General features: G+C 36.0%; 1 protein-coding gene across 4 annotated transcripts in view; it reads right to left on the bottom strand.

Annotated features, from left to right (window-relative positions):
• The window catches only part of RNF13 (ring finger protein 13), a 154,178-nt gene that overhangs the window by 37,186 nt on the left and 100,000 nt on the right, over positions 1-16,992 (bottom strand). For all 4 annotated transcript variants that reach the window (XM_046002847.1, XM_046002846.1, XM_046002849.1 and 1 more), the window contains 3 exons: positions 13,220-13,310; positions 8,604-8,709; positions 1,108-1,201 (listed from right to left, as the gene is read on the bottom strand). In XM_046002847.1, coding sequence (XP_045858803.1) covers positions 1,108-1,201; positions 8,604-8,709; positions 13,220-13,310 — 291 coding nt within the window. The remainder of the gene's footprint in view (positions 1-1,107; positions 1,202-8,603; positions 8,710-13,219; positions 13,311-16,992) is intronic.

Below are 16,992 nucleotides of genomic sequence, written 5' to 3' on the forward strand. Positions count from 1 at the left end.
CCCCCACTCAAAATCCTATAATGGCTACTCATCTTACCCAGATGAAAAACCAACTATGTATGCCTAGGACAATACCACCTTTCTAAACCTTTTTTTTCTGGGTTTAGGAAGCATAAAAATAAACACAAAATGGAGTTTAAAAAAGTGATTCCTAAAGCCAGTCCTTAAACCAGGCCTGTGAATAACTTTTACATACTCCATAGTGAATGAGGACAGTGCAGTACATTTTTATAAATGTCTCTGTTTATTCCTTTTAACATGTGGCTTTTCCTATTTTTTTGTTAATGTTATATTTTTAATCAAATGACAGTTATTGTAAATGGAAGGTTTTTTAAAACACATAATTACTTGGAAAATAAAATTTTGGCAGAACTAAATTCTAATACCTTCCCCATTTCTCCTCTCTATGCATTTTTTCTGAATTAAAAAACAGAATACTTTTCATGGTATATGGAATTGAAAAGTCTGGGACTACTAGCCAAAAGGACTTAACAAGCATGTACTAAAGCATAGGTAGGAGAAATTATATTAACTAGATTATTAGACCCCTCTCCAGCTCTATCAGGACTGGCTGTGTGATATTTAAGTTTTTTGCCTCTCTGATCCTCTATTTCCTCATCCATAATGCCCATTAAAGTATCCATTTCATAGAAATATGAAAATTAAATGAGCCTATATATTTAAAATACATTGACACATAATAGCCACATGTGTATTTAGTTAACGTAACACTATTAACTTTGTATTTAGTTAAATAGTGGTATATGGTGGGAGAGAGAAGTGGAAGGAGGGTTAGTGGGAGTAGATCATATTAATGCACAGAAGTATTTTATCCATTTAGGTTGAGAACTGCTGACGCATGGTGAAGCATTTAGGTCAGTTTCGTTATTGTTTGTAAATTCTCTACTGACCATTTACCCCCTTCTTGCCTTCACCAGCATACACCGCAGAAAAAAAAAAACCCCATCTTCCACATTCACTGATTATTAACAGAGTATTAGGCATAGTATATGGCAAGGGCTCAGAAGGCAGTATTAGAGTGAGGTCATCATAGATTCTTAAATAAACAAATGGTGATTATTTAGAAAATTAAAATATTCACTTGACCTTTTTTGAATTTATGTACAGGGAGTTTCTTAAGTTGATCTTTACGAAGTCTGTTTCTTCTAGCTCTATGTCTGTCCTGGACGAATTTTGTGATCTAAAGATAAAGAAAAAAAAGAAATCAGACATTAAACATGCAAATAGAAAATGGGCATTACAATAACAGACATGTTTCTGGATAGCTGTGGCAAATCAATTCAATTTACTTAAACCCTAATTGCAATATCATTAATTGAAGCACTAGTTAGATAAGTAAATAGTTTACCTCAAATTATCCTTTGAATTTTTAATCATTGACCTAAGTTATCTTTATCTACTCTAACAGAAACATTATAAATAACATAGTACTATTTCTTTGCAAATATAAATGACAGACCACAAGTTACAAAGGCTCCACTGGATCAAGAAGGCAGAGTTGAAATTCCTGAACGTTACAAACTAATAAAATTTTCAAACACACATTGATTAGTCACTGCACTTTCAGTTGTAGCAGCAAACTGAATAGAAGTACTATAGAACACCTATACTATGAATACTCAGGAATGCTGGATAAAATATACAGAATATTTTCAAATATAAGTGACTGTGCTTGCAAGAATGCAAAGGAAGTCTACAGGACAGAGCCAAATGCCAAAAGTGACATCCATAAAAAGAAAATTTTTATAAATTTGACTGTGTCAATGAGGACTTCTATCCTCAAAAGACACTGTTAAAAAATAAAAGACAAACCACAGAATGAGAAAAAATACTTGCAAACTCCATATTTGATAAGGAATTTGTATCAGAATTTATGAAGAACTCAAAAACAGTAATTTTTAAAAAAGGCAACCCAACAGAAAACAAATGGACAAAATATCTGAATAAACAGTTTACCAAGAAGACAAATGGATGGCAAATAAGCACTGGAAGAGATACTCAACATAATTAGTCAAGGAGAAATGTCAATTCAAATCACAAATGCCACTATACACCTATGAGAATGACTAAAATTAAAAAGACTAACTATATCAAGTGTTGGCAACGAAGTGGAGGAACTGTCATTATGATACACTACTGTTATAACCACTTTGGAATGCTGATGGTTTTTTATAACTTTAAACACACATTTACCATATGACTCTATCACCCCACTTCTACTTATATGTACCCAATAGAAATGAAAGTACAAATCAATATAACAACTTGTACACAAATGTCCATGTCAGCTTTATTGTAATATCCAAAAACTAGAACAACCCAAATGCCTATCAAAAGGTAAATGGATTAAACAAAACTGTAATTTATTTATACAATCAAACATAACTGGGTAAAAAATATATATATACTCAATACATGAATCTCAAAATAATTATCCTGAGAGAAAGGCAGACACAGAAGAGTACATAATATATAATTCTATGTGTATAAAGCTGAAAAAAATGCAAACTAATCTATAGTGACCAAAAGCTGATCTGTGCCTAGGGATGGGGCTGGGAAAAGGATGAGGACATGAAGGAGTGAGAGGGAGTGCTGGAGAGGATGTGGAGAAAGGAGAACACTCTTAAACTGTTGGTGGAAATGCAAACTGGTGCAGCTACTCTGGAAAACAGTATGGAGATTCCCCAAAAAGTTAAAAACAGAGGTACCCTATGATCCAGCATTGGCACTACTAGGTTTTTATCCATAGGATAGGATTTTATCCATAGGATACAAACATAATGATATGAAGGGGAACCTGCACTCCAATTGTCCACAATAGCCAAAATATGGAAAGAGCCCAGATGTCCATCAACAGATGAATGGATAAAGAAGATGGTCTATATATGTGTATACACACACATACACACACACACACCAATATTACTCTGCCATCAAAAAGATCTTGTCATTGGCAACAACATAGATGGAACTAAAAGGTATTATACTGAGTGAAATAAGTCAGTCAGAGAAAGACAAATACCATATGATTTCACACATACATGGAATTTAAGAAACAAAACAGATGAACATAGGAGTAGTGAAGAAAAAATAAAATAAGATGGAAAATTCAGAGTGAGGCAAACCATAAGAGATGCTGTACTTTAGGAAACAAAATGTGGGTGGATGGAGGGGAGAGGGGAAATGGAAGAGATAATTGGGTGATGGGCATTAAGGAGGGCACTTGTAACGAGCACCAGCTGTTATACGCAAATGATGAATCACCAAATTCTACCTCTGAAACTAATGAAAAAAATAAAGAGCAGAAATTCAGGAGATAGAGGAAAAAAAGAAGAAGAAAGTGAAGACTTTAGAATGTAACTTCCACCAGAATCTAAGCTGCTTTACACAAGGCATTTTTACCTATTTGGTTCACTGATGAATCTTTGGACCCCAAAGTAGTGCATCATAGATGCAAAATATTTGTTGAATGAAAGGAACAAGAGAAAACACTCAAGGTCTACTTCTTTGAAAGACAAAACAGGTAAACTTCTGATAACACTGTGAAAGGCAAGGACAAATATGAATAAAGAGAACTCACTTCACATATAGTATAAATTCCCTTTAAAAAAAAAGAAATTCTTTTTAAATTGTTAAGTGAGTGGCACTTAATTCCAGACAAGGCACTTGAAAACAGATAAAATAGACAATTTCTTGGAAATATAATTTAGGGGGCACATGGGTGGCTCAGTCGGATAAGCATCTGACTCTTGATTTCAGCTCAGGTCATGATCTCAGGGCTGTGAGATCGAGCCCTGCATCAGGCTCCATGCTGGGCGTGGTAGTAGAAAAAGCAGACAACCATCTATCTGAATGTCCAGATGACTATGAGAAAAGTCGACAGACCTGGATTATTTTGTAAACAACCTTCACCAAAAACTGATATATAATCCCAACTCAATCAAAAACTATTTTAGAAAACAGAAAATAAGGGTTATTAGTTTTATGGGTCTAGTTTTATCTTGTCTAGTTATTTATTTGTAACTGCTTATAAGTGGACCCATGCAGTTCAAACCCATGTTGCTCAAGGGTCAACTGTATGGTAAAATAACACTAAACTTACTATCTTAACCATTTTTAAGTGTACGGTTCTGTGGCACTAAGTACATTCACATTACTGTGCTACCATCACTGCCATCTATCCATAAAACTCTTTTCATCTTGCAAAACTGAAACCCTGTACTCATTAAACAATAATTCCCTACCCTACCCTCCCTACAGCCCCTGGCAACTACCATTCTACTTTGTCTCTGAATCTGACTACTCTAGGTATCCCATATAAATAAAATCATACAGTACTGGTTCTTTTGTGACTAGCTTTTTTTCAGTGAGCATGTCTTTAAGGTTCATCCACATTGTACATTGTACATGTATTAGAATTCCCTTCCTTTTTGAAGCTAACAATCCATTGTATGTCTATACCACATTTTGTTTATCTGAAAACCCATTTTGTTCATGCACTGATGGACAATTTGGTTGCTTCCACCTTTGGGTATTGCAAATAATGCTATTATGAACAAAGGTGTACAAATATCTGTCCAACTCTGTCTTCAAATCTTTTGGTTATATACCCAAAGTGGAATTGCTGGATATGATAATTTGTTTAATTTTTTGAGGACTTGTCATATACTGTTTTCTACAGAGCCTGCTCCATGTGCTAATGGATTGTCCAGTTTTGATGTGAAGACTATTCTAGGTGCCTAGGTGGCTCAGTAGGTTAAACATCCAACTCTTGATTTCGGCTCCGGTTATGATCTCAGGGTTGTGAGATTGAGCCCTGCTGGGTATGGAGTTGGCTTAAGAGTCTCTCCCTCTCCCCCTCCTCTCTCAATCCTATCTCCCTCCCTCCCTAAAAAAACAAAATGAAATAATTCCATTTTAAAAAAAAGATTATTCTGGTCCCATAATACTAAAACTTTCCCTTACCCAGACATTCAGAATGCTAATATTTTATTTTGGATTTTCGCATCTATGTACAAGTATAGAACTAAATGATCCAATATTAGAAATCAGAGTAATCCAAAATGTAAAGACAAAATTTATACATGATAATCAAATACAAGGATTTTTAAAATTTACAAAATAATGTAATCCCACATAGAGTAAAAGAGAAAAAAAAAACAATGATCATTACAACATGTAAAAGATATATAATTCAGCACCCATTCATCATTAAATAAGGAAGAAGAAAATTTTTATTTCTAATCCTTATACAGTCTTTTTTTCTCAGTTTACCAGAGAAGACAGCATAATGTTAAATAGGAGGTTCAACAATAAGGAACATTTTTTTGGTTGTTTCTGGCTTTCAAGAAGTCTTCTAACAAATTAACCATTTAATGATGTTCATTTTTAGTTTTCAGTCAATAATCTTTATTGATTTAAGGGTATTTACATCTACTCCTACTCTGCCAAGGGCATTTTTTTGTTATTCTTTCTATTCTTTTTTTCTACACTAAAAACCTAAGGGACTCAATAAATTCCAATTACCAGAGTAGAATTCAGCAAGTTTGTAGATACAAGATTAATACATAAAAATTATGTCCAGTGTTTAAATCTTGGTTTCTAAATATAACACTTCAATAAAAGAAACCAGGGCTCCTTGGAGAAATGTCTAATTTTAGGGGTGGAGCAAGAAAATATAAGATGAATCTGAAGCTTCTTATAGTACCAGATACTAAAGAAGTGCTTAGAAAAACTAAAGGATGGATTAAATGAAAGGGACACATGACCCAGCTTGATAGAGCGCTCCATGGTCAAAGGTCAAAATTTGAACATAAATAAAATGGCACTAGATTATAACCCAAGGTATAAAATAAATATACAGGAGTACATATTAATATAAATAAATGATTGAATAAATAAATAAATGCCAAGAAGAGATACATCTTTTTCACAAAAGAATTCCAAATAATATATGTAGTAGATACTCTCTCCCACTCCCCACTCTAGATCTTGCTTGCCCCTCCTCAGTTTTAGGGGTGCTACACAAGTGTCTCACTTCCAAAGTAAGAATAGAAAAAGAGAAAAATATTAACTTTATAGTGGAGAATTCCTTAACCAAGGAATGAATGTTAATACCATTAGTAATGTTATGCAGATATCATGTACCCCATGACATAAGAAGGGCACTTCACCTCTGTTTTTAAAAACTTATTCCCCCAAGAAACCTATAACACAATGTAATCATAAGAAAAACAGCAGATTGAGGGACATTCTACAGGATACCTGGCCAAGACTCCCCAAGACTGTTGAGGTTATTGAAAACACAGAGAGACTGAGACTGACAGACTATCAGAGAACAGAGGAGCCTGGGAAGACATACTAACTAAATAAAATAGTTTTTATTTGGAATCCTGGAACAGGATTTCTGTTTTGGATCCTGGAACAGAAAGAGAACATTAATGGAAAAACTCAGGAAATCTATACAAAGTCTGGAGTTCAATTACTAATAAGGTACCAATGTTAGTTTCTTAGTTTTGACAAATGGACCACGGTAATGTAAAGTGGAGAAACTAGATGAGGAATGTACAAGAACACTCTTTTTTGAAATTTTTTTGTAAATCTTAACATTATTCAAAAATTAAAAGTTTGCTTTTTATTTATTTATTTATTTTTTTTTAGATTTTTCATTTATTTATTTGACGGAGAGAGAGATCACAAGTAGGCAGAGAGGCAGGCAGAGAGAGAGAGAGAGAGAGGGAAGCAGGCTCCCCGCCAAGCAGAGAGCCCGATGCAGGACTCGATCCCAGGACCCTGAGATCATGACCTGAGCCGAAGGCAGCGGCTTAACCCACTGAGCCACCCAGGCCCCAAAAGTTTGTTTTCTAAAAATCCATAATGTTCTTATATCCTAATAACAACCACTGAGAAAATGCAATTTCAAAAGTCTAACAAAAGGGGCGCCTGTGTAGCTCAATCCGTTAAGCCTCTGCCTTAGGCCCACGTCATGATCCCAGGTCGGAGGATGGAGTCCCACATCGGGTTCCCTGCTCAGTGGAGAGTCTGCTTCTCCCTCTACGCCTCCTGCCTGCTTGTGTTCTCTAATAAATAAATACAATCTTAAAAAAAAATGTCTAACAAAAGACGTGCAAAATGTTTACAGAAAAAAATTATTAAACTGATGGATATAGAAGATCTAAATAAATGAAAAGAAATACCAGAGCATCACAGAAAGATTGAACATTCCAAAGATGGCATTTAATCTCTAACCTGTAATGTCCATATAACAATAAACTGATTGATTGTTATTATAAATATCTTTATAAAAATAAAATGAGACTCCTGGGATTGTTTTATATGGTGGCAATAAAAAAGTTTTTAGAAGATTTATTAAGTTGAGAGAGAGAGAGAGAGAACACAAGAAGGGGGAGAAGCAGGCTCCCCACTGAGCAGGAGGTCCGACATGGGGCTTGATCCCAGGACCCTGGGATCATGACCTGAGTTGAAGGCAGATGTTTAACTGACTGAGCCACCCAGGGTGCCCCTGCAATTCTCTTTTAGTATCTATCTTAATACAGAGGTCTTCTCTTATCTGCTTCTGCCTTCAATTTGTTTTTATATCACAAATCATATAGTTTTTAGAAACTTCCACTTTAAACACTGAGAGACTGAGGGTGACAAAGGCAAATAATATCTTCGCATCATTATGAAAATAATTCTGACTTCGCAGTCCCATTAAGAGTCCCAGGACCATACTGTGGTAGCCACTGTTTTAGATAATGTGTCATCACCTTTAACCTCAGCACTCATAGTATTCTTTATATTTCGATATGAAAACTTTCAAATACAGAGAAGAATTGAAGAAATTTTATAATACCCATATACCCATCACCTAGATTCCACAATTAACATTGTATTACACTTTTAATCACCTTTCCATCCCTCTATTTACCCATCAAAACACCTTCTTTTTTCTTTTTAAGATTTTATTTATTTATTTTACAGAAAGATAGAGAGTGGCAAGCAGAGTCAGAGGGAGAAGTAGGCCCTCTGCTGAGCAGGGCTCGATCCCAGAACTCTGGTATCATGACCTGAGCCAAAGGCAGCCGCTTAACCAACTGAGCCACCAAGGCACCCCAAAACACCTCTTTCTCTCATTGTTTTTATAATGCATTTCAAAGAAAGTTGCAGATCATCATTATATGTCTCCCCAAATACTTTAGCATATCTCTCATTAGTTAGAGCTTAGTATTTCTTTTACAGTATTTTTTTCCTTAGGTAAAATTTATATACAAAGACATGCAAAAAATTCAAGTGTACAGATGTTTGTGCAACTTCTGTCAAGATACAGAATATGACTTACCCCCCAAAAGTTCCCTCATACCCTTCTCAGTATATCCCTCACCCCCTCTTCCTAGCACCCCTAGAAGTAATCACTGTTCTGATTTTTCTACCCAGATTATCTTCACCTTTTCTAGACCCAATCATATAAATGGACTCATACAATATGTACCCCTTTATGTAAGTCTCCTCTCACTCAATACAATGTTTTTTAGAACCATCCATACTATTTTTAAAAATATACTTAACATTGATTTACCTACCATGAAAATGACTATCAAGATGAGACAGATGCCCACTATGATCAGGAAGGGGATTAGATAGTATTCCAGAGGAAGACTAAATTCTGGAACTAAGATAATGTGGCCCCTAGAAGAAAACAAAAATTAGTAATTGAGAAATATTAAGAGTTGCCAAATTACAATGTTAATTAAAAACAAAAGCAATGTTTAAAAGGCATTTAGATATTAAAATTCAATCCACTAAACACATCTCATCTTCTAAAACATGATTTCCAATACTTTAAGAGATACATTCTCCATCTTTGTTTCTTCTACATATTTACCAAAATAACTTGCTTACATAATTAAGGAAGATTTTAGACTGGGTACAGGAAATCAGCCAATAATAATTACTGTGTCCATCCTAGAAACATGTTATTTACTGAATTTAGTAACCTGGGCAAAATTCTGCATATTTTACAGGCAAAATCAGCAATTTAAACAATGGTAGTACCTTGGGCACCTTGTCAACAGAACCCCTCATCCCAGTCAATTATCCATCAGTTCCTCCTATGGTAAAGCTCTGAAGCTACTATTATCAAAAATATCCTCCTTCTTCCCTATGCTTTACATGAACTTCTTATACCAGGTACAGTGGACATAGCCCCTGTACATTAATCTGTGAGATATGGAATAAAAAACTGATAAGGGAATTAAAAGGAGGTGTAGCCTCCTCCCTATTCTCTACCCTCCCCATTGCTTGACTGGAAAAAGCTGAAAAAAAAAAAAAAAAGTGTACGTTGTGGGAAAGGGATGGAATAAGGCTACCTGCCTTAATCCCCATTGTTATTAACCATGTTATTGCTTATGGTGGAATTACAATTACAAAAATTGACAGGGACTCATAAAATGAAACTGTGATCAGAATAGGCACACTATTGGAGTGCCTGGATATTTTAGTCGGTTAAGTGTCTGCCTTTGGCTCAGGTCATAATCCTGGAATCCTAGGAATGAGCCCCACATGGGGCTCCCTACTCAGTGGGGAGTCTGCTTCTCTCACTGCCTCTGATCCTGCTTATATTCACTCTCAGATAAAATCTTTAGGAAAAAAAAAACAAAAACAGGCACACTATTTTTGTTGTGTGAGCAAATTTTATATGGTTGCAAAATCCTGCATTAGAAAATATATTCAGTCTAAGGAAGCGGTTGTATAATGGTGATAGGACTGCTTTCTCCATTGTACTCAGGTGCTACTCCACTAGTATGGTGCTGGTAACACCACATTGTAACCCACTTCTAGGTGATTTTTAGGCAGTGAAGCCTGGTACTTCGTAACATAAGGGTTAAATGCAAAACAAAAATTCTCAATAAAAGGGAAATAAAAACTGGCCAACTCCTTCCCCCGCACAGAGATGTTTAGAACACCACAGTACTTAAGAAAAATAACATGAAATCAAATTAAGCAATTTTTAAGTCTTCTTGCCATTATTTATTATATTCATATGCAGGGAGCTCTATCAAGCTTACCAAATACAAAAACAAATAAAAAAGATAATATAAGGAATGGCCCAATAATTTAAATATTTTCCCAAAAATGCTAAGAATGCTAGAATAAAAGGAGCTTTTTATTTCAATCACTTTGAGCAGAATAGGGGATGACAAAAGATTTACGTGTTTTTGTAGCTTTACATAAAATACCAAAATGACTGATCTATCAGGGTAAAAAAAGAAAAGCAGCAGCCTGGGCCACTGTAATGTATGCCATCTCTTCCAGCATGAGGTCAGGTCTGGAAGTAATGCCCCTATGCTTGACACAATTCTTCTGAAACCGTATGAGCCAGTGCTGAGACAGTAACAGTGGTGACACTTTTAAGTAGAAGAACCTTTCCATCCGATGCTAGTCTTCTGCAACCTCCCTACCCTACTCCTACCAACCAGCTATAAATTAACATTGTCAGGGTTAAAAGCCAGACTACTGCTTATCTACATTCAACTCATTATAGAAATAAGTATCTCAGCAATAGCAAACTTTACATCTCTCATATGAGTTTTCTTCTTCTCCTTTTATGTTAACAACTTTCTTTTTCTAATTTTTTTAAATTTTTTAATCTTTTTAAAAAATATTTTATTTATTTATTTGACAGACAGAGATCACAAGTAGGCAGAGAGGCAGGCAGAGAGAGAGGAGGAAGCAGGCTCCCTGCTGAGCAGAGAGCCCAATATGGGGCTCGATCCCAGAACCCTGGGATCATGACCTGAGCCAAAGGCAGAGGCTTTAACCTACTGAGCCAACCAAGCGCCCCGTATGTTAACATAAGGATGTTATGTGGATGTGGCTTGGATGAGATAAACAAATAAACCCTGTCCTATGAGATAAGCCAAAGGGTTGCTCAGAAATGAACAGAACTGCCAGGTGAGAAGGGGCTAAACGAACAAAGCAGGAAGACCCAGGGAACTAGAAATTTTAAAAACTTTTTTTTTAAAAAGATTTTATTTATTTATTTGACAGACAGAGATCACAAGTAGGCAGAGAGGCAGGAAGAGAGAGAGGGGGAGGCAGGCTCCCTGCTGAGCAGAGAGACCGATGCAGGGCTCGATCCCAGGACCCTGAGATCATGACCTGAGCTGAAGGCAGAGACTTTAACCCACTGAGCCACCCAGGCACTCCGAAATTTAAATACTTTTGAACACTTCCTATATATGTGTAACCACAGAAATGCAATCAATTCCAGAATTTTCTTGTAAGCACTGTGTTAAGATTCACAGACCTGGGTTCTAAATCTAGTGTTTCCTATGTCTTATTTTCTAGAAGATTTTATTTATTTATTTGACAGAGAGAGAGAGCGAGCGAGCACAAGCAGGGGAAGGGGCAGAAGGAGAAGCATACTCCCCGCTGAGCAAGGAGCCCAATGTGGAACTCAATCCTAGGACCCTGGGATCATTACCTGGGCCAAAGGCAGATGCTTAACCAACTGAGCCACCCAGGTGCCCCAATAAACTTTAAAATTGCTACTTAAAAGGTTAGGATGGGAACAATGGACAAAGCAGATGATACTTAGAAGCTGGACTTCTCTGACTATGCACTGCGTTTTGTTGATTTTGACTTTAAGTTTATACAAAATCATAAAAGTCACAATGAGGGTAAAAAAAGCAATCCCTAAAATCTAAAAGCAACATGAATCAAATAGGCCTGTGCTTCCAGTTGATAGCATCAGCACACAGAATTATTTTACATGTCTTTAAAACATGGTAATTTGGTTTTAGATCCTTATTATGATATACCTTAAACAAAGAAAGAACTGTTTTTTAACAAATGGCAGTAGTGTTGGTATTGTTCTGTTATATATGTATTGTGCAATTAAAAAAGAAAACAATTACTTTGGTGTCTTTGAGCACAGAAAAATAAAATACAGGTGTAAAATTAATGAAGTAGAGCAAAAAACCTTCAGCCCTGAATTTAGGTTAGAAGCAACAGCATGCGCTCATGACTTTTTGTATCTTTAAAACACACTATTTTATCTGAAAAATTTACCTCGTATAATAAAAACAAAAAGCACATATATGTCTTAGATTTATCCACTGAAAAGCCCTAGAAATAATGACAAACCAAGGAGCAATGATCACCCCTCAGTCTCTAAATACCATATTCAATTAAAAGAAAACAGAGGCGCCTTCAAAAAAACGGCAGGTTCCAAGTCAGGGGTAGGAAAAGAACAAAAGGGACCTGGAACATCTTGTCATACAGAAAATAAGGAGCAGTCAAAAGCTCCAGATTTACATTAAAAGACATTTGGATTAAACTTGGAAGTCTGAAATGGGAAAATGTGAACATCAATAAAGAGAATCACTGCAATGGGCTGAAGCACATTCAGTGAGTTTTAACTCATGAATTCATTATGATAGTTTGAATATACATATAAATCATCTTTGGAAGATGCTAGTGAACGAAATCATTTTGAAAAATAGTAAACGAAGGGCAGGGATTGTTTATACCAGTTGTTTTTTTTTTTAGAATTATTTATTTATTTGAGAGAGGGAGCAAGTGCACAAGCGAGGGGCAGGGGGAGAGAGGGAATCCCAAGCAGACTCCCCACTGAGCCTGGAACCCAAGGCAGAGTTTGATCCCAGGACCATGAGATTGTGTCCAGAGCCGAAATCAAGAGTTAGACACTTAACTGACTAACCCACCCAGACACCCCTCCCCCCTTTTTTTTAAGATTTTATTTTTAAATAATCTCTACATCCAACATGGGGCTCAAACTGACTACCCTGAGATCAAGAGTCACATGCTCCACCAACTAAGTCAGCCTGACACCCCATCCTCGCTTTCTTAGATTGTGTATCAAGGTAATGAAATAACTGATAAAGGTGCACGTTCTCTTTACAGAAGCATTTTAGCTAATAAATGAAGAAGGAATTATAAAATTAGAGTACTTGCAAACCCTAAAGAACTCAATGGATCTAGGAAGTTATCATCAATGATTATAATCATGCACAGAAGAAATATTACGATAGAGTCTTAAAATCATAATGACTTAAGAGATAATTTAGCACAGTAGAGCTCATTTTTAAACATAACCTTGGTTACAACTAATATAGTTCTACCCTAATATAAGGAATATTAAGCTACATGATTTTTTTTTATATCCATTACTTACCCTTTTTCATATGTAAATTCATCTTTCAGGGAATTAGCTGATGATTCCCCAATAAAGACAGATGGAATGTCAATTTTCTTTAGCACATCAACTGTATAAAATAATAATAAAATTATTCTTAAAATCCCATACTCCGTGTACAATCAACTCTAGTTTCTTCATAAGAGCAGCAAATGCAACTGGAAATAATTACAATCAATTCAAATCAGTTGATTTTCCTCATTGCAGAGTTATAGTATTATCAATCACAGTGATTGAGAAATCCTATTACATTTACAATAACAAAAGCTAACATTGTGCATACATACATTACCGTACCATCTCAATAGTCCTGTGAAGACTAGATATATTTTTAATATTTCCTTTTGATTTATTCCTCTATAGACATAATTAACTCTTAGAAAAGGAAGAGAAAGAAATTTATTTTACGTTTTCTTTCCACACATAACTTAAATGAGAAAGTGAAAAAGCTTTTTTTTACATACCCATTCCCAGGAGATGTATAAGCCAAAGAATGTAAGAAAAGACCACTTTATACAAGTCTCAAAAATGATACCATATACCTACGGCTTTCCAGACTGACAGGCTGACAGAAGTTGAGAAAGGGCAAAGAATAGGAAAGCCGGGTAAATTTCTACTTCCTCCTAAGCCTGGAGTTCACAGTAAAGCTCTGTTTTGTTTGGTGTCTTAAGACAATGGACTCTTATACCTACTTGTAAAACCAAAGTCAAATGTCAACAAAAGAGAAGTTTGTAAAAATTACCCATTACTCAGGAAGATTCTCTTTAAATTTACAATAGAAAAAGCAGTCTTATTTTTAGCTGTGAGTTAATTTAACAAATTAATTTAATTTGTTAATTTAATTGTTAATTTAACAAATTAACAAATCTCTAAAATTTTAGAGAAAGTCCACTTACTTTCATTACACTTTTCACAATAACTTTGTTCTCTCAAAACACAAATTTGAAAAAGGCAGGGGTGTGGGGGGAGATACAAGAAGAAAACCAAACACAACCATTATCCTTCCCACCCAAAGACAAAGGTTTTATTTGAAGTAATAAACAGTTCTAGGAGTTTCAACACATACAGTTATGTAACCACCACCACCACAATCAAGACACAGAATGTTCTATCACCACCCAAATTCCCTTGTATCCCCCTTTATTTTCAACCTCTCCCCTCCAACCTAAGCAACTGCAGACGTGTTTTCTTTAATCTTTATAAAAATAAGTTTCTTTAAAAAATAATAGCAGGACTCAATTTATAATTTTTTCAAAGATTTTATTTATTTATGTGAGAGAGAGGGAGTTAGCATGAGCACAGGGCACGGGCAGGCAGAGGGAGAGGGAGAAGCAGATCCCTGACCTCCCCCCACAAGCAGGGAGCCAATGCAGCTTGATCTCAGGTCCCTAAGATCATGACTTAAGCCAAAGGCAGACACTTAACTGACTGAGCTACCCAGGCGCCCCATAAAAACAAGTTTTAAAGTTATAAAATCCTGGTAGAGTGCATTTTTTTCACTTCTAGTTTTTTTTTTAACATAAATATAATCATTCATTTCTGCTCATTCTCTCCTTCCTCCCGTTCTTCCCATCCCTACCCCTCTTTCACATATACACATCCCATATAAGCCCCAGGAAGGCAAGACCCAAAATGGTTGGTAAAAGAATATTTAATCACTATTTTTATATCAGTGGGATCAATAAAAATGTTATATTTTTATATCAATGGGACCATATAATGGAAAAAAGTATAAGTTTTTTCCATTGATTGATACAACTCAGATATTGTCATATCAATAATTTTTGGAAGTAACAGAACTTCTTTGAGTTATGATATCTAAAGAGATGTAAAAAGCTCCTCACTTCAGTCAGAAGAAGGGGAGGAATGTATACAAATATGAAAAGCCATCTTGGAGACTTTGCAATATTATTTATCTACTGAACCAAACATCTTCTAGTTCACAAAATACTTTAGATAATTCTTATCCACAAAACTGTGAAATATACATTGCCAATAGTATCGTCATGATATCATAGACAAAATAAAATTTAGATGGCCAACCCCAACGTCTCCAGATTCATATATCCAACTGCCTGTTCAATATCTCCACTTGCTTGCCTAATAGATGTTTTAAACTTAATGTTTCTCAAATGGAACTCTCACTGTCTCTTTCCTCAAAATCAGCTCTACTCCTTGTCTTTCTCCTTGGTAAACAGCATTCTGTATTCACCTAGTTTCTCGGGCTGTACATCTTGGAATCATTCTTGACTCCTCAATTTCTTTATTTCTTCTGTTGAATCCTATCAACTTCAAAACAGAGCCATAATTCTATCACTTATCATAGTCACTGCTAATACTTCAGATCACCATCACTTCTGGCCTGGCTATTGCAGCAACGTTCTAACTTGTCTCTTTGTTGGCACTCCTGCCCACCTTCCACCTTCAATCTATTCTCCAAAGAACAGCCAAAGTGGTCCTTTTTTTTTTTTAAGATTTTATTTATTTACTTGACAGACAGAGGTCACAAGTAGGCAGAGAGGTAGGCAGAGACAAAGGGAGAAGCAGGCTCCCCGCGGAGCAGAGAGCCCCATGTGGGGCTCGATCCCAGGACCCTGGGACCATGACCTGAGCTGAAGGCAGAGGCTTTAACTCACTGAGCCACCCAGATGCCCCCAAAGTGATCCTTTTAAAATAAAAGATCACCTCACATCTCTGTTTAAAAGCTACACATAACAAATTCCAAAGTCCTATAAATACACAATGTGATCCTGCCATTAGCGCCTTCTCTAACCTCATTCTCTCCACTCTCTCTGCCTATACTTCAGCCACTGTGGCTTTCTGTCACACCTTGAAAACACCAAATAAACTTTATCTTTGAGCCTTTGTATTTGCTTGCTGTTCCCTTTCCTTGGAACATTGCTCCAGAAATCTGCATGGCTCAGTCTCTTGCTGTAGACCTGTTAAAATGTCAAAACCTCAGAGAAGCCTCCTCTGACCACCCTATCTAAAATGACCAGCCTCCTCTCATCCCTGACACTCTATATCCCTTCAGCCTAACATGGATTTTTTCTTTCTTTTTTTTTTTGAAGATTTTATTTATTTATTAGAGAGAGAATAAGAGAGAGGGGGCACAAGAGAGGAAAGGATCAGAGGGAGAAGCAAATTCCCCGCTGAGCAGGAAGCCTGATGCAGAACTGGATCCTGAGACTCCAGGATCATGACCTGAGCCAAAGGCAGTCGCTTAACCAACTGAGCCACCCAGGTGCCCTGACATAATTTTCTTTCTTTCTTTCTTTTTTCATAATTGTCTTTATAGCACTTATCACTACTTGACATACAGCGTATCTCTTTGATTGTATGTTCATTTCCTCTCTCCCACCCTAGAATGTAATAATAGCAGTAATAATAGCCATAAATGATTATTATTAATACTATTATATAATATCTAATAATTATATTATCATGTATTTATTATGTAATGACTAAGAAACCACTAAGAAACAGACAGTCTTCTAGAGGTTTTCTATGTCTGAATTCTTTCAATCCTCAACAACAAACCAATGAGTTAAGTACTATTATCATCCCCATTTTACAGATCAGAAAGGTGAGGCCTATAGAGATGTAAGAAAATATTCCCAAGGTCACACAGCTAGCAGGTGATCCAGCTGAAATTCAAACCCTAGCAGGCAGTATCCAGAAGCCAAACTAACTGCTGCATTCTGCTATTTCACTGAAAGATACAAGAGCAGAGCCTTAAAGTGTGTCATTCC

Source organism: Meles meles, chromosome 4 (genome assembly GCF_922984935.1).
Source record: "Meles meles chromosome 4, mMelMel3.1 paternal haplotype, whole genome shotgun sequence".
Taxonomy (NCBI): Eukaryota; Metazoa; Chordata; class Mammalia; order Carnivora; family Mustelidae; genus Meles; species Meles meles.